Genomic DNA, 27,642 nt, shown 5'->3' on the forward strand with positions numbered 1-27,642 from the left:
GCAGTGCATGCCAGGATGCAGAGGCAGCAGGGGCGCAGTGCATGCCGGGATTTACGGATGCGGCTTCAGGGCAGGGTGACGTCAGTGGCCGGGCTGGCGCCGCTGCTTTCGCGGGTTTGCGGCTCAGGCTCAGGCTCAGCCGCGGGCGGGCGAGCGGGCGCGGGGGGTTGATCCGTGGTGTCCGCTGCCCCGAGGCATTGGGCTTTGCTCCAGGCGGGCCCAGCGCTCTGCGCGTGAGGATGGGGCCAGACGCCGCTGCCCTGCTCCGGGGCAAATCCACGGGCAGAAAACGGGGAGCAAGAAAAGCTGCGGTACCTCTGTGGCTGGTCCCTAGCGTGCCATTGATGGACCACGTGGCTGGGGCACCTTCAGCTGATGGACTCCCAGCCATGGCGGTGCACCATGAACTCCCGTGGCCGAGAGGCCCGTCAGCTGAGGGGGCTCCCAGCCGTGGGAGCTTGCTACTTGCTGGTGTAGGCGGGGCCCAGGATGGCGGTCTCAGGCTCTCGGTGAACCACCAATAAGGAGCGATGGGATCTGACACAATCATGTCTCCTGCTATACATGTGCTGCGTGGCAGGAAGTGCAGTTGTGTGGATCACCTATCAGATCCCATGGCACCTTTAACCTGCTTGTCTGGCAGGGGCCTTAGTGGTATCCCAGCCTCCTGCCCATGTCAGTTGCCCTGTTTTCCTTTTTCTTCCAAAAAGCACTTGCAAACTGACAGGCAAGGGAAGAGTGCAGAGTTCCCACCCTCACCCCAGTCCTTTTTGTCTAACCACCAGGGGTTGTGGTTTTCTCTGACAAAAAAATCCCCAATTTTCAGATTTAAAGAAGTATACAGGCAGTCCTCGACTTACATTTCGAGTTACAACGTTTTGCACTTACAGCGTTTATAAATTGACACCCTGTTTCAACTTTCTGACATCAGTTTTGACTTTACAGCACTTGATCTGATGCCAAGCCATGCCAGCGAACAATTTCGCTGTGTCGCTCATCTCCCTGGAGAACATCTGCCCAAACTTCATTGGACACGCTAAGAAAGCAGACAAGACTCCAGAAAAACCTGCGGCCAAGACTCCTGAGAAGACTCCAACCAAGAACCCTTCAAAAAGTCCAACCAAGAGTCTTTCAAAACGTCCAGCAAAGTCTCCTCAAAGAAGTCCTTCTAAATCAATATGATCACTATTTACAATATAACTACATTAATGTAGCTATTTTACTCATCTATAATTGATTGAGTACAAAATTCTGGGTTATTTTTGGTGAAAATAGGGTATCAGACCTTGGTTCAGAAACCAATCCTCCATTTATAATATTGTTTCCAATGGGAAAATCGGTTCCGAGTTACATTTTAACTTAAGATGTGGTTTTCAGGAACCAATTGTGTCGTAAGTCTGAGGACTGCTTGTGTTCTAATATTATAAAAGCCTAAGTCTGTCCATCTGTCTGTCTGTGATGCTTTATTCATGCTCTGATTGGAGCCAATCAGAGCATGAAGACATGTTCTGACAGAAGGCAGCCCGCCGCCATGATGGTGGGGACATAGGGGACAGAGCTGGGGGGATAAGGCCATGGCACCTGGCCTAGCCCCCCCGCCCATCCTGCTCCCTGGAGGTGGCAGCAACAGAGTGGACAAGAAGGGGGGGCCCTCACCCCCTCCTTCCCCTGCTCTGCAGGTAACATGGGGGGGGGAGTGGGCTGGGCCCAGCGTGGGGTGGGGGGAGCAGGCCGGAGCAGGAAAAAAGCCAGCCCACTGAGGGGGTGAGGAATAGCGGGCCTGGGCCAACTGGGCCACAGCAGTGGCTGGGGAAGGGAAGGAGCGGGCCTCTTCCCCCACCCCCGGGCCTCAAGCAGCAGGAGGGAAGGGGAAGTGGGCCCAGATGGAGCGGGACCGGGGCTCTGTCCCTGCCTGCTTCCCCCGTCATTCTTGATGGGCAGTTGGCTAGTGTATATATATTAGTGGCATTTCATTTTAATCACAGAAAAATGTGGATTTTGGGTTACTTTTTAAACCTGAATATTGGGGATTTTTTTTATCAGTGAAAACCAGGATCCCTGCTAAGTGCTCTTATGTAACTTGTATGTACTCTCTCTTATCTCTACAAGAGCAGTGAGCTCTTCCTAGAATGCTGTATAGCACTACTCCTTTCCTTCCTGTTTTGTTTGGCTGGTGTCTTGGTGTTTGCTTGAATGACTTAGGCCCCTGTCTGATGTAACAGCTGGCTCTTCCAGGGGAAACAATACCCTCAAAAGAAAGGTTTTAGGGGAGCAAGGGGAAGGAAGAACCATTCTCAGCACTATAGTCCCAGCAATGGCACTGGTCATGAACTGATCATTAGTCCTGAAATGGCTTGTGTTTTACTTGAAATCCCAACTTCTGGAGACAGGTGATTGCAACAGAATCTCAATGTTTTCCTCACTTCTCCCCTTAAGTTTCTAGTCCTAATGACTGGAGACAGGCAAAAGATGGTAGAGGAAACAGAGGCACAGACAGGTGAAATGACTTGCTCACGGTCACACAGCAGGTCAGTGGCAGAGCTGATCATCTTTACCACCCTCTCCCTCTGTCCAAGTGTGCAACTGGGCTTTTGCTGTCTGACAGATCCATAATAGCTTAAGAAATCCCCCTCTCTGAGGCAGGTGTCCTGGTGTCTGAATTGCTCCAACATTCCTCTCCTCTCCCTATGGCACTATAAATCCAGACAGAGGACTTACACAGAATAGGACAGATCTGGGGTCTTTGTGTGCCAAGGAAGAGGCAGACATCCGTTCATTAAAATAGGAGGGCTGAAAGTAATTCTAGACCAGCTGCCCCATTCATTCTGTACTATTCAATCTAGGCACTGAGCACTTCATCTTTTGTCTGAACTCCCCATCAAAATCAGTGCAAAGTGAAGATGCTCATTGCCAGTGAGGAAAGTTCAACACCTTGTACAGTTCAGCCCTTACTGAGGCCAGGGACCTGCAGGAATAACAATCCACAGCAGTGGTGCTTAAACTTTTTAGACTCAAGAGTCCCCTTGTTGGATTCAAACACCCTTCAGAAAACACCGGTTCTTAACTTTCACTTGTTTCTTGATAATGAAAGAAAAATTGAGCAATTCTTGTGTTGCAAAGAACTCAGAACGACCACAACAGGTTACAACATTTTTGACACTCTGTATTCCTATTTGAAATCCTGGGTTTTATCTTATGATCTATGCGTATTGTCTGCACACCTAACAATGCTAATATTCACCCTTAAAAGGATCTCAGGACACCTCAGGGTGCTGTAGCACCCATGCCTGGTCTATGGCCCTGCAGGATGGGTTGTATTTGGATGAGCAAGCACAAGGGGTCAGAGCTGAAGTTGCACCGAGCTGTTTTCTTTTGATTTTATTCATAATTAAGTCCTGAGCGTTGCCCAATTTCAGACTTTTATCACTGTTGAGCCCCACACTCTGTATGCATGAATTCTTGCAACCTGTGACTTTAAACTTCCTGACATAATCACCAAAAAAACCGGAGCTGACTTCAGCAGCTGGACTAGTCACATGACTGGCACTGATAAACAAGACAGAAAGAGAAAGCCATTGGCCAGCCATTGAGCAGCTTCCAGGATCTAATTTGCTGGCCGCTAATTTACAGAGTAAGTATGTGGGGCAAGTGTGCCAGCTTCCTTTTCATAAAGCTAATTCTGGCTGAAGAATTTAGAGGGAGAGAAATCCTATAAACAAAAGGGGAACTGCTGCATTGTTGCATAGAATTATTCCGGATTAAAATCTCACAGGCTTTTATCCAAGTAGCAGCAGCCAGCATTTTCAGGGAGGATCTGAATCTGATCTTGACTGTAGCTTTTGCCTCTTGTTTCCTCTTTAGTTTAGAGGACAGGTTGTTTGGTTGTTTGTTTCCTACCTATTCTGAGGTCTATAAACCACCCAGTGTGCTCTGGACTGGTACATACAGAGCACATGTAGTTGTTTACACATTTCACACATCCTGAATCTCTCAATGTTTTCAGTGGCTGGGGGCTTTGTCATTTAGTCTTACTAAAAAAACTCCCAAGAGAAGGAAAGTCTACCTAGAGTCTGGGGAATCTCGAGTCCCTGCAGCTTTATGTCATCAGGAGGAGAAAGTTTGCTGGAGGAGGGGAAGTAGCCTGGGCTTTCCCACAAGGAGAGAGTCTCCAGGTTTTGAAGGTCTGGGGGATCCCTGAGAAATCCAGACAGCATGGAAGTCCTTCCAAAATATACCCTGAGTCAGCTCTCTGGGAAGGTATGCCCTTATAGAACCTCAAACAAAGAAACAACAAACTGTCCTTGTGCCTGAAGGGTGTTTGTGCCCGAAAGCTTGTAAAGAACAATTTTTCCAACTATTTAGTTGGTCTAAGAAACAATATCACATTTACCCAAAGAATCTTGACTGCCTATAGAATCTTTCTGCTTCTGTACCCTTCGTAGCAACTCCTAAGGGGCCTGGGTAGAGAGAGGACAGCAGTGCAATGGTTGTTGTATAAAAGCCCCAGTGTAATTCGTGCTGACAAATGCCCTTTATTCTCCTTGATGTTTCCCCTTTCCCTAATTAATCTGTAGAGCCCCTATTGCAGGGTGAGGTCAAGAGACAGTAGTGCCCCCTAGTGGCCTTTGGACCCCTGTCTAACTGGTTCCTGGGTTCTCCTTTCTCCTCATTCGGCCATACCTTTGATGTTTCTTGGCAGAAATTAATTGTTGAGAGGCTGTCCAGCATCCTGGGGAACCACTTACCCCCTTCTATACCTCTGTTGGCTAGCCCTCATCTTAGGTGCCTTATGGGCAGTGTCTATGAACTCTCAAGGCACATGTAGCCTTAATGACTATTCACGACCTCCAACCTCCTCTACAGCTGTTCCCATGCTTTGCAGATGTTACCAATACCAATTTATCATTGTAGTGAGCACTTAGTCCCAGTCCAGTGTCATGCTTCCTCAGGCCTCTATGTTCTTGTTGGGCCCTTAACCTCCCTGGCCTCTGCCCCTGTTTTCTAGCTGAGCCTTCTAGCCCCAGTCCACCATACAGGATTTAACTTCCAGGACTCCAGCCCTTGGCTCACCTCCGCTGGCCCTCTAGCCCTAATTCCACCCTGCTTTGGGCCTCTACTGTGCCCCTTACAGGCACAGTAGAGAGTAAGACTTCATTTTAAGCTGTTATATACAATCACCTCTGTGTACACTACACAAACACACGTAAACCAAGACAAAAATATTTTTTGAAATCAAATTAATGAATGTTTTAGATGTTTGCTTTTTTTATTATAATTTGGTATTTTTTGGTTCCGAGTTGGCAAAACCGCTTACTGAACGGAGTACTTCTGGGGATAAGGGGAGGGACTTCTGGTGGCAAAGGTCAGGGGTTAGCAGGGCTTCTAGTCATAAGATGGCGACCAGGGGCAGGGCACCTGTCAAGGGGTGGGGCTACCCATGGGGTCCTTAATAGCTTGCCAAAACTCAGTAAGCAGCCCTCTGCCCAAAATAATTGCCTGCTCCTGCCTTTGAAGAAGGTGGAGTTATGCCAGGGTGGATTTGACACAACCATGAATAGAAACAAGTGGGTAATGGATATTTTGGTTCAGTGATTGAACCCAAAAAATCAGAGAGAGAATGGAGCTGAGTTGAACCAAAGCACTTTTTTGGGAGGGTGGAGGGGGTTGTACTTTCTACCAAAAAAAAATAAAAGTTGTGTCAACCTGGAACATGTTGGTTGACTCAAATTGAAATATTTAGTTTAGTTTCCAGACACTTAAAACCAACTTAAGCAAAAGGGTTTCTTTTAAGGAAAAAAATGTAAACGATACACATTGATTTTTTTAATTGCCCCTTTTTCAGTCAAACTCTTAACCAAGTTCAATCCACATTGATGACTAGTGTTGCTCTCCCCATAACTCCATGTTTAGGTGAATTTATTATTTGTTCCAGCATAGCTTTGCTCTCATTTGTCTGGGAGAAAGAGATGCAAGTCCCTGACAGGTCACTGTGCTCAGCTCTGCCTGGAGAAGATGTCCTGGCTGCATAAGCACTTCTTGACATACATCCTCAGAAAAGTCAGACATGTGGGCATGTAGATGCTCAAGTCACCACATCCCAGCCTGCTTACTAGAGCAGGGGAGGTACATTTTTTCACCTTTGGTGAGAGAGAACCTATTTTAGACTTGTGAGCATGCGGGTTTGTGCCTCTATTTGAGCAAGGAGGCTCATGAGGTAAAATAAGTTGATACTTTTGGGTGACAACCAGGTGTCATGTGCATAGGTTGAGAGGGCCGTGTGTAGTACAGAGTGTGGAGTGCACTGTTGGATGACTGGTTGTCAAAATGATTGGCACCTGCCAATCATATTGCCAATCATATGCCAATCATACTGGGTATAAAAGGGGCAGATCTGAGAGACTGATCTGTCTCCAGTCCAGGGGTTGTGTGTGTGTGCTTTGCAGGTGTGTACAGCTGAGTGTAGCTGGAGGGCCTGGGAGGCCAAAGGCCAGTGAGCCGGTACCCGATTGCAGTGGATGGGATCAGAGGCTGTTAGAGTTGAGGAGGGTTTGGCGCGTGGGTGCAGATTGAGTGAGGGTTCAGGGGGACCGATCTCATCTGTGTGCTGCGTGGTCCAGAGCTAGTGAGCTAGTGTGCCTGACTGAGGAGGGTCAGTGTGAGTGGTTGTACCTGAGGGCTAGGGCACACAAAGGTCAACATTGAACTGTGTGGAAGTGGATGAGAGTGGAGTGGGTGAGGGCTGGAGTGGCCCAGATTCCCCTACGTATGCCTCACTGTTCCCTTGTGCGAGCAGCTGATAGTCTGTGCAAATGTTGTCAGTGTGGGAGAGAAAAGTTGCTCTTTAGCACCCTTGCAGGGGTAGAGTGGTTCCTGTACTGAGTTTTATTGGATTTGTTGGTTGTATATTGTCTCATTGATATCAGATATTATGTTAATCTTGTTGATTATTGTTTGTTGCTCCTTAATACGATTAATTATTACCCCTCCTTTTTGTGTTGGTGTACATTGTATAGCCTAATTAATTATTGTGTCACTAGCCAGAGCCAGGCTGGAGGTTTTTAGCTAGCTGGAGTAGGCTGCACGCCATCCTTTAGAAAGGCAGAGCGGATAGCTGTGCTGATTTGCATGCTCGGGTAAATTAGCTGGCCTGCCTTCAACAGGAGGGTCCAGCAAGAGGAAACAGGAAAGGAAAGCAGCTGCCCCTCCTTTTTTTGCTCCCAGCCCCTGGAAGCTTTAATAACTGAGTTTCCTTTTGCTTCATATGCGACTGAAGTCCTTTTTGTTTCTGCTGACCCAGCTCCTGAACCTGTGGAAAAGATCCTCTTGCAACATTGCCCTGTTTTAATCAGTGACCTCAAAGGAAATGGCTCAGCACTGCAGCAGCTAAGCAAGTGAGCGCCTGGTCTCTGAGCTTGAGCCCCAGTTGCAGCTTCCATTTCTACCATGAACATGGAACCCAGAAGGCTGAGGATCTTTTTCCTCTTCTGTGCCTTGGTCCTCCCTGTCCAGCTCTGTGGTGAGTACAGAAGCCTTCTACACACATTTCCCTTCTACAATTGTAAAGGTGCCTGCCTACCTCAGTTTCACTTTTATTTGCCCGCCCCCCGCAACAACTCCATACACACATCTATCAAGACCTGTATATGGGTGAGTGGCGGCATCTTACTCTTCTTCATTAATAATTATCCACAGGGTGGCCACTGAATATTGGTGGTACAATAATGGGAATTCTCTGCAAATCTGCACTGAAGCAATGCCCCAGCACAGCGCTGGCTGGAGAGCACTGCAAGGCTGAAAGGATTTGTTCACAAAGGAGACTTAAGACAGAACTGATGGTTGCTTGCAGACATTAAAGATCTCAGGCAGTGCTGGAGAATCAGGTGTTATCCTGGTATCCTGACCAAATTCCTGGATGAGTAACTATATGCCCAAAATTGCCATTGGTGGTGTTCAGCTTCTACTTTGAACTGTTGTGCAGCATAGCTACATGTTGTGAAACAGTTGCTGCCTTCCCCCCCAGAGGTGCCTTCTTTCAGCAGTGGGAGGCATGATTTAAATCTCATAAAGCACTGTGGGATTCTCTGTGGAGGGCACTGTATAAATGCCAAACAATATGCTCTTGGCTAAGGGCATGTTGGGACTTCCTTACTGGTGCCTAACCTAACCTATTAGCAGCCCTTGGTCAAGGAAGTCTGCAGTTCGAGTGTGTTGGATGTGATTGTATGAAGTGGCAGGGCAGAATTGCCCTTGTTTCTGTTTCTCTCTTCCAACATCTCCCAATTATGTGGCTGATCTAATAAAAAATAGCGCCAAACAAATACTACTTCTCACATTCCACGGCTACAATACAAAGTGCCCCCACCTTCATTTTGATACATGGGACGCTGAATACATGAGATGCTGTGGGCATTTTAGTTGCAGTGGCTCTCAGGATTACTATGATTAATTAAAATGCCCCCCTCCCCACCCCAGAGCATGTGTATAGGCACTCTATGATCCTACCCTCTTCCCTCAAGTTGCACCTATTTAGAGGTTGTATATTCCTATCTTGGTTTCTATTTCCTCTTCATTTCCTGGTCCACTGACGGTTTTCTTCTGAGCCTTCTTAGGATTTTCCTATTAGTGGTCAAGAGTGCTCCAGGTCCAGGGTAATAGGTACACTGTGCGAGCCTGAATGGGTGGTGGGTAGTGAGCATCCTGTAGTCCCAGGAGCAGGCACAGCACTGGCTGTGGCAATGCCTGCCTAACCCACTTCAGTGCTTAAATTCTGACCTGAAAGGATTGCCTGAAGTGGAATTCAGCTCTGACTTCATTGGTACCAGGATCTCAGCCTTGATCACCATGTCCTTATGTTTTTTGGTTGCTCTTGCTGAGACTACCAGCATGGGTGTTCATTAGTGACAGTTACAATGGCTCGAGGTGCACTGATACATTGGTCCCATATCAGATCGGCAGTGATATGAGGAAAATTGAGAGTATTGGCAATCAGCTTTTTTTGGCTCATGTAGCCGATAAAGTGGCTGATAAATGCCACATGCATGTGCACAGCTGCAGCACAGCATGCAGGTGGTCAGGAGCGCAGCCCGGCAGCATGAAGAGCAGCCAAGTCCAGCCAGTTAGTTTGTTGTGGGTAAGGGAAGGGGCATGGGGAGGCAGATCGAGGCCCCCACGGTGAGGGAGGGAGTGGGGCTGGGGCAGGCGCTGCCCAGCTGGGGTGGGGCAGAGTGCAGGACAGAGCCATGGCTCATCCAGGGTGCACAGGTGGGCAGCTCCTGCCGCTATGCACACCCTGAGAGGACACTGTGGGGCGTCTGCCCCTTTATGTGCATGTGGGGCAAGGGTGGGCTGCTGCTGTGGGGTGGGGCTGGGGAGACTCTGGGCTCTTCCTGGCAGGGGGCTGGGCTGGGCTGGGCTGCGCTGCACTCTGGGCAGGCGGTGGTAGTGCTGGGAGGCAGGCTTGGGGAGGCTAGAGCCAGCTCAAAATTTGCTGTAGCTCCCCTCCCTGCACCGCCACTGTGCATCCTGAGCACAGCCCAGCCCAGCCCAGCCCCGCCCCCTGCTGGGAAAAGCCTGGCGCCATCCCGGCCCACAGCAGCAGCCCACCCTCTCCCCATGTGTAGATCCAGGGGCATACGCTCCTCTGTGCCCTCCCGGGGTGCACTCAGTGGCAGGAGCCATCCCCCCACCCCAAACCCTCCACACAAGCTGTGGCTCCACCCCCCGCTCTGCCCTGCCACAGCTGGGGAGCGCCTGCCCCTGCCCTAGCCCCACTCCCTCCTTTATCGCGGGGGTCTTGATCTGCCCCCCCCAAGCCCCTTCTCTCCCTTCACTCCTTGTCCTACAACAGACTTACCAGCTGGTTGCTGCTCTCCACACTGCAGGGCTGCATATCAGCTATTGGATCAGTATCAGCTGATATAACTCATTAAAAATCGGCCATCGGTATTGACCCAAGAATATCTATTGGTGCACCCCTAATGATAGCCTCTGATTGAGGAGGACATCTAGCTAGTAGAAATTGAACTGAACCTCCCAAATTTCTGATTTTCCCTAACTGCATTTGGGTTGGAATTCACCTGTCAGCACTACGATACTATTCTTCTTCAACTCCACTGCTCCGTTGAGAGGCATCAGTGCTAGAGGGGAGCTAGACAGCTGTTCCTGGGCACTCCTTGTCCTTCGTACCTCTTTGCTGTGATCAGGCCCGTTTTTTCCATGGAGTGAAGCTAGCTATCTCTTTGGCCTCTTGCCAAGGGACACAAAGGATCCCACTTCTCTGTACCAATCCATTGCCTTCCAAAATCCAAATTGCTGTCACAACATCACAGAAACTCTTTGGACCTTTAATCACCTAGCATTAGTTTCCAAATCACATCTTATACACTACAAAAACACCCTATCTCCTGGAAAACTCCTTCTATTAATATTAATATACAAGAAGCAATGGACAGGGCACTATCCTCCTTTCCAATAGGCCTCAATTTTTTTCAGGTTCTGTTGTGATTGGCTCTTGGGCTTTGGATGAGTCTTTCCCTCCTCTCTGTGTCTCAGTTTCCCCTATATAAGATGGGGATGGTGTCTCTAACTTCCCTCTGTACAGCTCTTAAAGCTCTACGGGTGATCATTTCTAGGCACTGCATACTTGCTATCTCACTCATGCAGCATTCTCCCCTTTATTCTACATATGGTATTCGTTTTCTCTTCTATTTCTTCCTTGTTGGTTTATAATAGAAATCCCAAGGATGAATTCTGATCTCATCGGGTGCCTGAACAGGAGACTCATGAGCGTAACTGAAGACCTATCCAAAGAGCTGAACCCCAGTGTGTACATGGCCCTTCGCCTGTCCAGTGACCACAACTTGAAGAAGGAGGCCCAGTATTTCCATAGGCTGAAGAATGCCTTCCAAGCCAAGGAGAAAAGGTATGTTCAATGCAGATCAAATCCTAGCAGCAGCATTAGAACAAGAAGCAGGTCACTTCTGTTTTTCACCATTTCCAGGAACAATTCTGGGGTGATTTCCCATAGGCCCTACTCGGGTCACTCACCACTCTCCCCTTCCCACCTGGCTCAGTAGCTCCCCTGCTTTCCTGCCTGTCATGTTATCCTTTCAAAGAGGACTAAATGTCTTCCAAATGTACCTCAGCATCTGGTGCACCGGTGATGTAGATGTTCCAAAGAAAGTAACTGAGTAGTAGGAGTTAGGCGTCAGTAGTGTAACTGTGGGGGGAGCAGGCACAGAGAGAGGCACCAACCTTGGATACTAACTTAGAGGGAGTACTGCAATGGTGCTATCTGCCCCCCACCCCAGTCTTTGCTGAGGCACTGCATGGCCATATGAATTGGGCTGGAGCCGCCTTTCACTGCCCTGCCAGAGGAGCTGGGCAGAACCAGCCCTTTGCTCCCCAGCTGGAGGAGCCAAGTGCAGGGACCCCCTAGGGCATGTAAGACCACCCTCCTCCCCACCCCAGCATTCAACAGCTCTCCACCCAGCCCCAGGCATGGGGGAGTTTTGCTCAGGGCACAAAACTCATTACTTACAGCTCTGTGGGAGCATCCACACGAGTGCCCAACTGCTCAGTAACCACCGATACTGTTCAGTCTGGGCAGCACACAGGTTGTTTCAAACCCTACTGCACAGTAGCAATGACCTGCTGAGCAGTAGCTCATTGCTACTATGCAGTAGCATTGGTGTCATGGTTTGTGCCCACCAATGCTACATCACCATAGCTTGTTGCTACAGAAACGTAGCATCTCATGCAGACACATCCAGTTAAGCGTGGCTCTCTGCTAATTAGCATGTTGCCAGTGCTAAAAGTGATCTAGAAAAGGTTGGGTATGTATCATCAGTCCCATACCTTTCCATCCTCTCCCTAGAAATTAATTTTACCCCCATCTGTTTTGTCCTCTGCTGCTTCTGGTTTCTCCCCCTTTTCCAGGCCTGAGGGGGCTCTAGTGGGGTCTTGTCCCATGGCTGGTGTTGCAGGGACAAGGAAGGACTGGAGGAAGTGACACCCCTAATTTCTCAGAAGGAAAGGGAAAGCAGAGCCTTCTTGAGCTGCCTTGCTCCCCCACACTTCTGTGGATAGCATCCAGAAGAGAGGGAGGGCTCTGATTGGCTGCACTTACCCAGGAGTTGATCAGGTTGGGAAGGCAGTTAATCAGAGAGGTTTTTGATCTAGTATACAAAAATCTGCAACCCTTAGTGTCTTGACTCACTGTTTGGAACCTTAATTTCCTAGGCCTGTGACTCACTACATTTAGGCATTGCCTGTGCTGCTGACTGGATGTATTTAAGGTCTTTATAATATATACAAAAAAACAAGCCTGTGATCAATCAAACTATCCAGCTTTTGTTAAGGACATGTGGAAATCCATGTCCTAAAATCAGCCCCTTTGGATGCAGCTGTGCCAGGTGGAGAGTTGGGGTGGGAAATGTACATGTAGGAAGGGAAAGGATTCGGTGATGAATTCTTGGCTTGTGTTGTCCCATCAGCTTCTTGCCAGCTGGCCAGCAGGTGCAGCCCAAGACTGGTCACTTGGCTCTGTACCTTCTAGCACTGAGAGCTGCCTGCCAGGACATGAAGACACGTGAGATGAAGCGGCTTGTGACACGGCTGAAGCATGACCTGCATAAGGAGAAGGAGCAGATAGGTAAGAGGGTATTGCTCAGGGCTGTCACTAAGGGTTACTGCAGAGAGGGGCAGGAACCTGCTTGCAAGACCTGTAGTATCAGTGAAAGTCTTCTTAGCACTGTACCCCAGGCCATGGCTTGAAGTAGAAGTAGGCCCCAGGCCATGGCATGAAGTAGAATCAAATTCTCCACTCCACTCACTCAAATTCTCCAAGCTTGGGCTTGGGGAGAATGTCCCTGCAGGAGTCCTCACCATGAAGATGTTCCCTGGGAACATCACAAAGCTGTTATCTGCCCATCACATTCTGTAGGGCAGCAGGGGTGGTGGCTGCTTGGATTATCTGCTTGTCCCTCTGCTCCCTGAGGAAGGGTGCAGTCTGTGGTCCTGAATCTTTGTGTCTGATTCCCACAGTGCAGGGAAGGATTGCTAGTGAGATATCCGGTGGGAGGCGGCAGGAAATGTATACTGCTTTTTGATCCTGATTCTTATCTCCTGCTTCCAGGTCCAGAAGAGAAAGGTCACCCCATCACCAATTACTACCAGTACAGCTTGGGTGTTCTGGCTTTGTGTGTTCATGGCAAGAAGATTGACACACATGTGATCCAGAAGCTCATAAATGCTGAGATGCACAACAAGTTCACACATGGCACTAAACTCTCTGTGGGTGAGTGTTCCCACCCCATCCTCCATGTAAGCTCCTGCTTTTTAGTGCTATCAGAGCTAGCACAGTGTTTGCACCTCTGGGGACCAGGGCTACTTCCATTTGGAGGAAGAAATCTGCTTCACGCAATTCAGATCAACCCATGAGAAAGATGTCTTCTCCTGTTCTCGGCTTTATGCTCTAACCAACCAGGGCCAGCTTCACAGCTGATGCAAATGGATGTTGCTCCATAAAAGTCAACCTGATAGAATGCTCTCAATTGATATATAAGTGTTCTCCTTGTAACCCCTTCTGTCCTTTCTCATTCAGACACAGAGGCCATGGCTGGTTTGGCTTTTCACTGCCTGAAGCAATCCAGGCTGTACACACGCAGCATAGTGTCAGCATTGCTGCAGGCTGTCCAGAGTGTGAAGAAGAAGATCCTTCAGGCTCAGACTCCTGAAGGCACCTTTGGCAATATCTTCAGCAGCCCACTGGCCATGCAGGTGGGGAGTTTGGATCTTTAAGGCATGCGAATCTTCTTCTTGGGCTGCAGGATCTTAGATCTGGCAGCTTCTCAGGGCAGTATGGATGCAACCATAGCATACCTGCTTTATAGTGGCTTTATTATAGAAGTCATCTGTTCATTAAGTGACCTCTGCTGCATGATTGGCATATAAGAATGGTATAGATTCTTTTGGTAAGACTCTGCCCTCTTAAAAGCATAGGGCCTGGTTCTGATCTTCTCCTGATGTTTGGATTCAGTGGAATTCTCTCTGATGTGCATGTGTGCTATCTAGGCAGGTCTCTTTCACTGAAAGGTAGTCTCCTCTCAGATAGAAGGCAGCTACTCTTCAAAAATGCCAAGCCTCAGTCATTTAGGGCAGAAAGCAAACAATTTTGATTAAACTTGGGGGAGGAGGGAAAATGATCCTGTGTTGGAATTTGGCCTCCACACCTATAAACTAGGGCCAGCAAATGTCATTGCCTTGGTTTTATGCAGTCTGTTCACTCATCACATCTGCTTTGCTTTGATAGAAAAATGAGGCTGGTCAGGTTTGCTTGTTGCTTTGTTGACACACTGGCAGGAGGCCAATTTCTCTGGGCTGCCAGTGCTGCAGAAGGAGAATTAAATGCTACTTGAACATGTCTCTAAAACCTGGGCTTCCATTTTTTTTACAACATTCTTGTAATGGCAGCACCGCTCCTTGTTTAGCAACAAACTTGGCTCATTTGAGCTATGCAATGATTCTGAAACAGAACAGCCTCTGCCTCCTTGCTACCTACAGCCACACATCATATTGTAGCAAGCTGCTTAGCCCTGGGGTTCTTGCTATATCCTGCCCTCTGCATGTAACCATTGTGGGCTATGGTGGCCCCACTTTCTGGCCTTGTTTCTGCAGAAGCAAATAGAGTAGATGCTACCAGTTGGCTTTTGCAAAGGGGAGTGGTTGCTTTGCCTGTGGTTGCTGCAGCTGGGACTGTTTCTCCTGCAGTGTTTAGTCCTGTAGCATCTCCATCTTCACTCAGCCCTGGTACATATGGCCTCCATACAACTTCTTGTTCACCAAATGCACCCTGCATTTGGGTTTGAAGCAGGGAAGATAAAAATCTTAATGGACACCTATTTGAAACAAGGCCTCCTTCCTTTCAACTTAATCCTGCTCACTAGGTCTTGGTTGCTACTGGGATGAGCAATAAGAAGTCTGAGTGTTCTAGAGGCATGAATGCCCTCCTTGGGACCCTGGAACATAACCATGATAACCTTATGATGATGTCTCAACTTCTGCCTGTTCTGCATGGCAAAAGCTACCTGGACATTGCCACCATGGGGTGCCAGGCAGAGAGAGGTAAGTGGTTGCGGGGGGGAGGGGAGAGGGAGGACTGGGATGCTAGGGGGAAGGGGAGGGAGTTTATGGGATTGCATTACTGGTCCCAGTGGCAGATCCCATTTGAAGGAAGGGAAATGAGGCTTTTAGTCACTGCAGTAGAGGCGCCCTCTGAGAAAAGAAGGGGGAATCCAAGGAGAAGAGCAGCAAGCAAAGTCTGGGAAAGGAGGAAGGGTTGTGGGAGCAAGATGTACCTGAGAGCCTGTTTGGCTATTGGTTCCTCAGCCTCTCTCCCTTTTGCAGACACTTTGCAGCAGCACGTTAAATGCCCTGAATCCAGTGTGACTGCCCTGGAGCATAGCATATTCACTATCCAGCTATCTGTGCAGCACCCTTCAAGCCATGAAGAACTGTACAACCATTCCATCCAGGTGCCTTCTGGATCTTCCCTCCTGGATGTGCTGGGAAAGGCTCAGAACCAGGGCTCCAAGCTGTTCACGTGAGAGCATCTTATGCATGCAGAGAACAGACTAGCAGGGTGTGGGAGGTCCAGGACAGGCTTGGAACTACGAAGTCCTGTGCCTAAAGGTGGGGGGAGTGGTTCAGGCCAGGTCTTCCAACAGTGCTACTAGCAGGCAATCTTTAGGAGGCCTCTTCACCCCCTGAACAACACCCCAGACTAATAGCAGGGTTGTGGCACACAGGCCTGTAAGTCAGACTTCCAGAGTTCTAGTCTTGGCTTTGCTACTGATTTTGTACTTTCTTTTCGGCAAACTATTTCCCTTTTTCCATGCCTCAGTGTCCCCTGTCTGTAACCTGGAAACAATGGTACCTTCCCACCCAGGTAAAGCATTTTGTAATCAAGCAAGTGCCAAGCATACTCAGAGTTCAGTGGTTATAACAGTGTTTGGCTTCCTAACCCCTGGTGGTTTGGATTTGGAAGGCAGCCCATCAGCAGTTCTTGTGCAGCAGTTTTCAAATTTTTTGAGCTGAGCCCCACTTACAATTTTTACAATTTTGTTATGGCCTTCCCTTCCCCAACCCAGACAAAAACAGACATGCAAAATTATGCTTTCATAAGCTTAACTCTCAGTATCGACTTTAGCCATTTCAGCTTCTGCCTCTTGTTTTGAAGGAGTATCTTTTGGCAATAAGTACCAATGCATTTTAACCTTATAGTAGTATGAAAAATATCAGACTCACTAGCAGAGTAAGCTGCATTTAGGGGGACCACCTTTTCAAAAGGGGAAGGCAAGACACATGCCTGCTTCCCAGGGCTCTCCCCTGTCACTGCCATGGCTGAATGAGAGCTGAGTGGAGCAGGGGTGGATGCTGGCTGCCTGCTGTGGGCTAAGGCTCCCCACTCTGCTGCCTTTCCCTCAGGAGCCTCATGCTGGCCGCACATCCCTTGCCTGCCTGACAGCATCAGGGGCCACAGTTCCATACCACTGCTGCCACCCCCGCTGCTGCTGGGTGGGCAGGGGCGCCTTGACGTGGTGGCGTGGCCAGCATGGGGCCCCCGGGAGGAGAGCAGCAGGGCAGGGAGCTCTGTGCCTGCAGTGCGCAGCCAGCATCCACCTCTGTCCCATGCACAAATCTGGGGGGCGCAAGCCCCCTGTCCCCTCGATGAGCCACCTGTGGCTGTCTCAACACTGGCCCCTTGCATCACCCTGGCTGGGCAGCACCCCCCGTCCCTGCCCCACTCCCTCCCTCACTGTAAAGGCCTTGATCTGCCCTGCCTCCTTCTGTGCTCCCTTTCTCCCCCTCCATAGATTTACCTGCAGGGAGCTGCTGTCCAGGCTGCCCAGCTATATTTCCTGGCCACTTGGTTCCCACTTCCAGCAGCCCCTTGCAGGCTGGAACACTGCCAGCCTGCAAGGGTAATCCTACCATTTTCTGATCCCTGTAGACCATGGTGCTCTGCCACCCCATCATTCCTTCACCCCTCACCCCAGGGGAGCGTGTCTCACAGTTTGAAAGCCACTTCTCTAGTGTCACCAAGTGTCTGTTGTGTTCCTAAAACATTTCAAGGATGCCCCTTGCAGTGGAGTGACCCGTCTGTGAAATCACACTGTGTAGTTCCATAATGGGCAGCCTGGGAGGGGAGTTTTGCTTATAGGTGTTGCTAAGAGGGTTGTGACAGGGAGGCCACAGCCCAGTATAATACCCTGCCTCAGTTTCTCTCTTCTTGAGCAAGCCAACTCATCTGTTGTGTGCCAGAGAAGCATTGTTCACAGGCAAACTCTACAAATTTGTGGCCATCTACAAATTTGTCAGGGGAGAGGGGGGCAGCAAGGTATAGGAGATACTCTGTTTACCAAGGCACCTCTTGGAGTAACTAGAAATAGCAGCCACAAACTGACAGAGAGCAGATTTACACCAGACATTACAAAGAACTTCTTTACAGTAAGGGTTACCAGAGTCTGGAATGAGCTTCCAAGGGAGGTGATGTTCTCCCCTACCTTGGAGGTCTTTAAGAGGGGACTCAACAAACACCTGGCTGGGGTCATCTGACCCCAGCATGCTTTCCTGCCCAGGGCAGGGGGTTGGACTCGATGATCTATAGAGGTCCCTTCCAACCCCAAATATCTATGAAATCTATGAAACTCAGTGCACATGGATCAAGGCACTTAAAGTGGGTCCTGATGTCCAGCCCCTCACATGCTGCTGCTGCTGCTGGTACAGAAAACTCCCTTACAGACCCTTTCCCTGGCTTAGGATCCCCTCCGTGTAGTGCTGTTAGCACACATGACCATAGACACTGTCATGGCCATATGCCCATGCATTGTTGCTTCCTGAGCTAAAGTGAAATACAAGTAATTGTTCTTTCTCCTGCCCTGTTCCATGGAATTACCTAACCTTAGGAGGCTGATTGTACTCCTCACTCTGCCTCACAGAGTCATTTTCCCTCTTCTCCATTTCCTTCAATATTAGGTTTGAAACCAGGAGCACCCTGCAAGGCCCAATGTTAACCACAGTGATGGGGATAGAAGCCAAGGATGCAGAGAGGAGCTATTGGCAGCTTCTCAAGGCCCCAGACACCAGTCTGGAAAAAGGTGAGTTGTGGGAGCACAATATCTGGGGACCAGCTCAGCATCTGCCAGTACTTTGTGTACTGGTGGCTCCCCCACCCCTGTACCCCGGGACTTGCCAAAGCTGCTGCTGTGTTTCACTCAAGGCTTCTCTGTGGAACATGGGATCCAGATATGCTCCCAGGATCACATGCATTGAAAGGGGAGGAGGAGTAGAGCTCTGATGCAGCGGACTAGGGAGTGCTATAGAAAAGGAACCTGCTGGAAAGACTCAGTTGGGAATGCACAGCCCTTCCCAGGGGGCTGGTGCCGAGCTTTTTTCCTAGTGGTTCCAGCCAACTTCTGGAAAAGGCTTTTCTATGTATGGCACAACACCCATGGGCCAAATTCAGGCTGAAGGTTCAGCTTTAACTGGCCCCAGTGAAAGCTGCATCCCTTAAAGCAGTATTTAGCCTGTATTTAAGGACTGCATGAAGCCCATGAAGCCCATGTGCAGGTGCCTCAGGGCTCACCATGCTAAAATGCAGTTCTGGCCTACAGCAAGGGTATAAAAATGGCAGCTTGTTCCTCAGCCAATCTGGTCCACTGGGGCCTGCTGTTCCCACATCTGGCCCCTTGTGCTGTCATGGCTGCCTCTGCAAAATGTCTGAAATCCAGTTACTGGTGTCAGCAAGCCAGGCAATCTGTTGAGGTAGTGTTTGGCACAGAAGTAGGGAGGGCTAGGCAAGGCCATGGCTAGCAGCCATGTTGGCACATTTAGAGAGATCAGGGCAAGGGCTCGGTGGCTGTTCTACTCCTGACAGTGCTGCTAAGCCAGTCTAGTCTGGTTTACATATTATGAGCACATTCTGCTCTTGACAACACTTGGGCTGCCCTACCTGAAGACAGGCTCACAACACAGTATTATCCCCATTAGGGGATTTGTTAAGTTTACCCATGGGTGTGGATGTGAAGCAGGTCATTCAGCTCTGCATAGATAGCTGGTAGCTGGCTGCCATCATACTCTTAGAGAGCAGCTCAGAGGGAAGCTTATGGAGCATGGCTAGCCCGTTGCTGCACCTTAGGAAAGCATGCCAGACTTGTGGCAGACAGGAAGGGCTTAGATGACCAAATGAGCACCTTTGCTGGGGCTGTAGTGCCTGACCAGCCTGGTAGTACCACTTGCAGTATGGGTCTTGGACCAGCTGGATCGAGTGCTCTGTGGGATGTGAACTGTGGCACAATCTAGCCAGGACAGATATCATGCACAACACAGTGTTCATTCCAGCTGATCTGGCACCTACGCTACATGCCCTCGTCCAGACTGCACCACCTGCAGTGCCCATTCTGGCTGCTCTGGGATCCATGCTGTATGCAGCACTGGTTCACAACCAGCTAGAGCAGGCATTAGATCTGGTATTTGAGGAGAATTTTTAAAAAAATAGGCAGTGTGGAATTTCTCATTGATCCGTTGGTTACGCCTCCAGTGAGAGCTGCAGAGACCCTGGAGAGCAAGTCCTGGTTTTGCTGAATGCTCATCCCTTCTTGATTAGCAGGAAGCCCCATGCAGCCCATGCACCAGGAATAATCTCAAACCCCTGGGGACACCAGCTGTGTCTAAGAGTGCACTTTGTTCCTAACCTCCTTGCACTGCACAAGTCCTTCACATTGTAACCTGCCTCACCTGTCTTGCTCACAGGCTTTCACTTAGCTGTTTTGTTTTGCAGGTGTCTCTGATTACAGGCCTCAGGACGGAGAGTCCATCATCCTCAAGCTCAGCCATCAGTAGAAGGCCAGCCACCTGCCTTTCAGCTGGCTTCTGCCCTTGCTGAGTCACAGTGTAGTCCCTGTACATGTCTCTCTGGACCCTAGAAGCATGGGTTCTCAGCTGGTAAGGGCAGTATGTCAGCAAGTGATCCCTGGGACCGATCAAAGTGCATAACATGGGATAGAGAAAGAGGGGGGCAGGTCATAAGGGCAAGGTCCCTCACACTGAGGAGCTGTTCTCTTGTGGATCAGACGTGTTTAATTCCATGGAGACTGATCACACAAGTGCAGGGTGAACACCAGGTTTAGTGTGAATGAAAAGCCTTTATTATGACTACAAGGCCAAAGACCTCACTAATCATAGTATTCTAATGTAGCTTTAACACTGAATGCTGGAGCCATCTAGAGTGCTTCCAAGATCAGCCTGTGTGTCTGCAACCCCCCGGCTGACATCTTCTCTCTCTCCCCTGTCTTTGCTCCACACACTTTCCCAAAGCCCTGATGGGAGCAGAGTTCTGGAGTTTCTTTGGGAACTGCATAGCTCAGTGTTTCAGTTGCTGTGAGCCAAGCCTCTGCTCCCCCTACCACCCTACTTCTGGAAGTGGCAATCACTGCTGTAAATCAGTTATTTGCTTGATTTATCTGGGATCCCTGCTAGTCAGAGAGCAGTGTATGGGAAGCCAGACCCTGTATTGAGGGAGACAGCCCTTTCCTGCTTCTGACATTTGTATCTGAGATAATTAAAACTTGATTGGATATCTTGCCTTGTAGTTTGTCACTTGGACTACGTGTGGAAATTTGCAGTGCTCCCTGACTGCAATGCATAGGTGTCTTCTCCAGTGTGATTACTCCTTGTATGTGTCCTACTGTCCCCTGAGCTCCACTAAGAGTGATGACCCTGGCCTCCATGTAGAAGTACAGGGCCAGTTAAAATATCCCCTCCCTTATGTACTCAGCTGGAACAGGATCCCCTGCTGAGCAGTGTATAGAGCTGTCTGTGTCCCTCCCATGGTTGAATTATTATTTTCATAGGCAGCTTTACTTGGGAGTGAGTGCTGGCTTAAATAGAAACCTGTCCTTACTAAGCCCCACTGGGCTGCTTGTAGGCCTAGCCAGCCAGGTGCAGTGAGCACCTCCTTCATTGTGGGGACTCACAAGCCATATCTGTACTGCTTTCCTGCTCAGCCCAGGACTTCGAAGAAAATAGTGTTGCCCCATTTGCTCCTGTTCTATCTACACCTGAATCTTGAGCTCATGCTCAGCACTCCTCTGAGCTGTCTGCTTCCAATAATTGCTGGACTCAGGCATAGGCAGAGTAGAAGGGAGTGGATAGGGGTCTTTTCTCAGCATTGGTCCTGAGTTTGGCAGGGAGGCAAAATGGATGTGGCCTCCGAGCTGTTCAGCAGAGCCCGAAGGTGCCCCAACTTGCTTTGGGGCACAGAGCAGGGACCTGACAGATCCCAGCTTCATTGTAATCTAAAGACGCATCTGAATGACATACCACTTTCAAAAGGATGCAGCCATGGACTTTAGGAGACACACCTCTTGTCATCTCTGTGAATCCACTGCTGTGTTGAAAATAAGGCACCTTGAAGCCCATAAGGGATGAAATGTTAATAGGCCCCTTGTTCCTGGTTATATTTCCTGAGTGTATTCTGAGTTTTAGTCAAGTCATTGCTTGCAACAATTTCTGTTAACAATATTCTAAAAATGTTATTAGAAATTGAGAAAGAGAAGGAAAAACAGCTGTGGCATTTGAAACAGTATTGAGTAAGGCTTTTCTTTTGATATGCCTTGCTCCCTTTCACTATACAGTATTTTACACACCCCTTGCATGACAGTGTTTCAGGTGAAATTAGCTGCCATTAAAGGATTGCAAATTGGTTGAAGGGTTGTACTCAGAGGGTGGTGGTGGACAGGTCATATTCGACCTGGGGGGAAGTGGGCAGTGAAGTCCCCCAGGGCTCAGTCCTTGGGCCCGCGCTGTTCAATTTCTTTATCGGCGATTTGGACGACGGGGTGAAAAGCAACCTGTTTAAATTTCCTGATGATACCAAAATTTGGGGTGAGGTGGGCATGCTAGTAGGGAGGGAAAGTCTGCAGCAAGACCTGGATAGGTTGCAGGGGTGGGCTAACAAAAACAGGATGCGTTTCAATACGGACAAGTGCAGGGTGCTGCACTTGGGCAGTAGTAACTGGCAGCACACTTATAAGATGGGAAACTCCCTTCTTGAGAGCACGGAGGCAGAAAGGGATCTTGGAGTCATCATTGACTCCAAGATGAACATGGGCCAACAATGCGAGGTCACAGCCGGCAGGGCTAACCAGATCTTATCGTGCATCCACAGGTGCATCTCAGGTAGGTCCAAGGAGGTGATCCTTCCCCTCTACGCGAAACTGGTCAGGCCACAGCTGGAGTACTGTATCCAGTTCTGGGCACCCCACTTCAAGAGGGATGTGGACAACATTGAGAGGGTCTAGAGGAAGGCCACCCACATGATCCGGGGACAGCAGGGCAGACCTACTACACTGAGAGGCTTCGGGACCTGAACCTGTTCAGCCTTCACAAGAGAAGGCTGAGGGGGGACCTGGTGACCATCTATAAACTCACTAGGGGGGACCAGAAGGGTTTGGGGGAGACCTTGTTTCCCCTAGCGCCCCCCAGGATAACAAGGAATAATGGCCACAAGTTGTTGGAGAGTAGGTTTAGATTAGACATCCGTAAGAACTACTTCACAGTTAGGGCGGCTAGGATCTGGAACCAACTTCCAAGTGAAGTGGTGCTGGCTCCTACCCTGGGGGTTTTTAAGAAGTGGCTTGATGCCTACCTGTCTGGGGTCAATTGAGCCCAGTTTTCCTCCTGCCCAGGCAGGGGGTCGGACCTGAAGATCTACAAAGTCCCTTCTGACCCTACTTCTCTGATTCTAAGGAGAAAAGAGAGAAACTAGTTGAGCTGGGGTGGAGCTGCTGCCAGTGGATTCTCATCCTGTTTCCCTGCAGGCAGATACACAGAAGGGGACAGAAAAGAACATTGAGGGGGAAATGATGAGTTTCTGTCTGTGGTGCTGACTCTCACTTGCAGCCTTGCTGCTAAATGGAAAACATGAAACATGGGCACAACACAAGTTCTGAACAGCCCTTCTCTGCCCTGGCGCACAGCTTAGTGATGCCCTGAGCTGTACATTCAGCTGCCTCTTTGTTCATAGGTTCACAATTGTGTTGTGAAAGCTGTAGTCTAGTTCAGCCAACTAGACTCTAATTAAACTGAAGGCAAGAAAAAGAGCTGGGGAAGAGAAGAAATAAAGTAATGAAGTAAAGTGAGATGGGGGAAAGGGTCAGAGCAGGAACCTAGAGGTCTCATGTTCTAGGCAGAGCAGATGGTGATGTCAGATGTTCCCTCCTGCTTCAGAAGCAGTTCAGGGTTGGATGATGAAGTTCTGTCCATGGGTCTCTTGGTGATTCCCAAAACAAGGAAGCAATGGGGATGGATGGTGGTCATGGCAGTAAAGCTTCCTCTCCTCTGTCCACCTCTGACATAGCAACCCCCAGATAAACAGTGTCCACAAATGGGTGGTGATTGCATCTGAAAAACGTTTATCAACCAAAGCATATTTTAGTTGTTTTTAATTAAAAGCATTTCTATTTCAACTCATTGTCTTAGTGGCCTGTATCTCTACCAGGAGCCTTGCAGACCCCTTACCACAGCTCTGCAGACTGAAACAATCTAGTTCATATCAATGCAGTTGTTGCCAATGTTATCTGCATACGCAGTCAAATAGATCATGCTGACCTGAACTTTGGCTATTGCAAGCATGTCAGAGTAGAGGCCTCTTCACTGGGCACAGATGTGTGTTGATTATATCTCTTTTACACCCAGGCTGATGCCTACCAAGTGATGTGCTCCTGCTGAAAGGGAAGTGTATACAGCAAGTCTTGGACAAGCACAGTCTGAGCATATGGGACAGAGGGCCAGCACAATGAGGAGAGTCAGTCAAATCACTTCAGAAGGGACAAACGGAGAAGAAAATACCCTTTGGGGGCAGTGTGTACCACCATTCTGTAGTCAGACAGCACTAGGAAGCCTTGGGCTCCAGACTGATTGGGCTAGTTGGCCCAGTGAGGTGAGTGCAGCAGCTAGAGCAGTTGGGAGACAGAGGGGCTTGCTTCTTGAGCACGGCCCAGTGCTGCAGAGAACAGTGATCTTCAGGGGATCCCTGTACAGTAAATCCATTTTCCTGGGGCGGATAGCAAAAATAGTCCTTGTATGCCCCAGATCCAATGAATCTACACTCTCATCACAGCTCATGCTCTGAACAACTTGACTCAAGGCTTGAAACTGCCTGTAACTGCTTCAGTTTGTGTCATCTCTGGCCTCAGTGCTCCAGGTGGCTACTTGAGTCAAGCACACAAGGCTGGCTAGAGTCCCGTAGACCTGGCCACTTCTCCTCACCTGCTCCATCCAGTACTTGACTAGTCATAAGTGTGTTTATTATAGTAGTGCCTGGGAGTCCCATCTTGCTTTGCTAACTGCTGCATCAACACAGAGCAGCAAAGAGACCCATCCCCAAGAGCTGATAATCCACCTGTACACAGGGGAAAGGAAGGAACAAGAACACACCAGCAGAAAGTGCACAAAGTGAGAACCACCAGTGGGTCTATTTTGTTGTGTTTGTTGGTTTTGTGTGTCTTTTAGAGGGATTTTGTAAGGCAGGCTCAGCTAAATGGCAATAAAAGGGAAGTGTGAGGAGCTGTTGAACAGAAGGTAGGATGAGAGGAATTGGGCAAGGGTGGCTTAGCAAGAGGGGAAGGTTGGAGGGAAGCTGAGGCAAAGAAACCATGTGGGAGTGGGAGGGAAAGGGTTACAGCAAGCAGCTATTCAGCACCAAGCAGAAAAAGCTAGTCGAAATGCAGGTAGTGCTGGGCATGGCCACAGTCTGTGCTATGGTGGTTTCCACTGCTGCTCCAACTGGCTGGAAGCTTGGATTGACTTCTCTCTGTATTTTTTCCCCAAAGTCCTGTGGCAAGGGAGTAGGAGGTGGGGAGGGCCCCCTGCCTGGATCCTAGACCCTGAGTGGGGAAAGAGTTTTTCCTGCACAGCTTTGGGGGTATAGAGATGGTGTTGACTGTCTCTGTGTGCCGAGCAGCCCTTAGGGAAAATGGCATCCTGGGTGAACTTGTATTTTGGTGCTCCCTGCCTCAAGTTAGTGGCACTGCTGCAGGCAAGGAGGCAAGGCAGGTGGACTGGAACAGGCCTCCCTCCCTCCCTCCCCTTCCACATGTGCTTGGCCCAGTTCCTCCTGAGCAGGGGCTGGAAGAGGGGGACAGGCTGAGCTGGGCATGGCTCCTCTTGCCTGGGGCAAGGATTGGCTGGGGTGGGGTGGGGCAGGGGGAGAGCACTGCTGTAGCATGGGCTGCTCACGTGTGTGTGGTGCTCCCACCGATCATGTTGCCCACCCTTAAGATTGGCTCTGTGTCTGTGCCCACTCTTTTTGTATTGCAGATTTATAGCTGACTGTCATTTATGTAAATAAGAAAATGCACATCAGCAATACAAAAATCATGGCATTGCATCATTTATGGATACTCTCCAGATTTCCAGACCTTGGCCCTTAACAGGTGTAGTGGCAGCAAACATAAGCCTTGTCCACCAGCTCAGTCCATGCTGACCTTAGGAAGTCAGGTCATTGTGCACCAAATTACTGGGCATGAATTCTAGTGCACTGTTCTCACGCTTCCCCAGTACTGCCTCCTGTGTCAAAGCTAGTCAAGGCTAGTGACAGCCATGAGGGCTGAGGTCAGTCTGTCATGGGGCTCTTTTAATAAATACAAGTAGAAGTGACTCGAGCCCTCATCCAGACCTATGCTTCTATTCATAGCTGGGGACATTAAAATGTAATTTCTCTAGGATCCTCTGCAAGTGATTCTTTCTTATTCACAGGCACTTAAATATGCACCCATGGAAGTTTTTATTTAGGAAATGGCAGAAAAAACAAAAGAAGCATGAAAAACATCTCCGTATTTCCCTAGAAGAAATCGAGCCACTCAGATCAGTGACTCGAAACCAGAGTCAGCCTCCCCCAGCTCCAAATAATGATTGTTCCTTCTAGGGATGTATGAAATGGGCCCTATTCAATTCAGATTTGGCCCGAATCGGGGACAGTGAATCAATTAATTGATTTGGATCACTATCCCTGGTTCGATTCAGCCAAATCCGAATCTGAAGATTTGATGCTGATTCAGAAAATCAGCAATTCAGACATAGACACAGCTTTAAATGTTTTTTCTACATACCTCAAGGTACCACGCGTGGCTTGTGAATGCTGTGATGCTGGGGTGGATGGAGCATCCCACAGGGGCATGGGGGTGGGGAGGGCCCTGCGTGCTCAGTGGTGAACCCAGAAGTGGACTGGAAGTACTTCTGGTCCACTTCCAGGTCTGCCAGGGAGTGCACTGGGGGGCCCCCTTGTGCCCCCCTGGCTCTGTGATTGGCTGCGGGGGAACCCTGGGTGCCCCCCTAGATCCAGAAGGCACTGGTTGCTAAGCCAAGGAGTGCGGGGCCCCCCCTGCACACTCTCCAGTGGACCTGGAAGTGGGTCGGAAGTGCTTCTGATCCACTTCTGGGTCTGCTGCTGAGCATGCTGGGGAGCCCCCTGTGCTTCTGTGGGACACTCCATGCACCCTTGCATCACAGCATTCACGAGCCGCCTGCTACCTAGAGGTATGTAGAAAAAACATTTAAAGTTGTGTCTATGTCCAAATCACTGGATCTTTCTGAATCCATTCGGAGGGTTCCAGTTCAGTTCGGAGAGATTAAAGGGTCCTCTGATTCGATTCAGATTTGGAGATTTGGCCTCCGAATCGGGCTGAATCTCCGCCAAATCAAATCAGGGACTGAAGCTTCACACAGCCCTAGTTCCTATCTCTGGTGGCGGGGAGGGAGGGCATGAAACAAAAGTAAACCAGATTCTTGGAAGGCATCCCTGCTACCCAGGGAAGACCATTCAGCACCTAAGACAGAACCCCATTCTTCTGATGCTGGATAAACACAGCCCCACTGCTCTCCCCTTGAAGTTCTTGAACTGTATTAATGATGTCCACTATCTCTACATGAGATTGATCCATTCTTGCTAGCTCATATTCTTTAATAATAATTGCAGTTCTCACTTCAGTGAGGTGTTTGCAAGATATTATTAGTTGTGCAGGACATTACTTCGTAGCATATTATTGCTATTGGATTTTATACAATCAAAATATAAACACATTCCAGTCAAAGCTACAAAACTCAATAGGGAACCTGATAGGTAAGTAATATTGTACAGGAAACCCTTGCTAGTCGCGGTTTAAAATATTCGCAAATGTTGAACCCGCATTTTAAGTACACTTTATACACTTACAGGAGCTCCTCAGGAGCTCTGTGCTTGCTGCTGCTGGGCTCCCGCCGCTGGGCTCCCACCACTGTGCTCCCACCATTGCCGCTGGAACTGTGCCCCCCCCAGCTGCCAGGGGCACTGCGTTCATGAATACAGACTGCGTTCATGAACGTGGTGTCTTATTCATGGATTTTGCCATTTGTGGGCGATATAAGAGCGTATCCCCCGCGTATGGCAAGGGTCGCCTGTAATTTATGTAAATGAAGCTGGAGAGAGAAGGCTTTTTCTCTTCTCTTCTGTAGACATGTGTAACAAGGGACCCAAGCCCTGTTACTTGGACACAATGGCGGGGGCGGAAAACCCAATCTGTGCATCTGGGGCATGAGCCAAAG

The 27,642-nt window shown here is 49.2% G+C and overlaps 1 protein-coding gene and 1 long non-coding RNA gene across 3 annotated transcripts; both read left to right on the top strand.

Moving 5' to 3' along the window:
- Positions 1-121: 121 nt before the first annotated feature.
- LOC132243563 (uncharacterized) lies at positions 122-1,442 on the top strand. The gene is made up of 2 exons (XR_009455195.1): positions 122-311; positions 946-1,442. It is a non-coding gene; the product is annotated as an uncharacterized LOC132243563 (long non-coding RNA).
- Positions 1,443-3,523: 2,081 nt separating this feature from the next.
- TCN2 (transcobalamin 2) lies at positions 3,524-20,643 on the top strand. 2 transcript variants are annotated; one of them, XM_014593596.3, is made up of 10 exons: positions 3,524-3,631; positions 7,298-7,516; positions 10,732-10,921; positions 12,495-12,652; positions 13,136-13,297; positions 13,604-13,779; positions 14,946-15,123; positions 15,406-15,601; positions 18,037-18,158; positions 19,841-20,643. In XM_014593596.3, exons 2-10 carry the CDS (start codon positions 7,444-7,446, stop codon positions 19,900-19,902), a joined length of 1,317 nt encoding a protein of 438 aa, XP_014449082.1. In that variant the 5' UTR covers positions 3,524-3,631; positions 7,298-7,443; the 3' UTR covers positions 19,903-20,643. The 2 variants fall into 2 exon arrangements, with proteins under 2 accessions (XP_014449082.1, XP_019349305.1); XM_019493760.2 differs by lacking the exon at positions 3,524-3,631 and having other exon boundaries at positions 7,218-7,516.
- Positions 20,644-27,642: the final 6,999 nt, after the last annotated feature.

The sequence above is a fragment of the Alligator mississippiensis genome, chromosome 10 (genome assembly GCF_030867095.1).
Source record: "Alligator mississippiensis isolate rAllMis1 chromosome 10, rAllMis1, whole genome shotgun sequence".
In the NCBI taxonomy this organism is placed as follows: domain Eukaryota; kingdom Metazoa; phylum Chordata; order Crocodylia; family Alligatoridae; genus Alligator; species Alligator mississippiensis.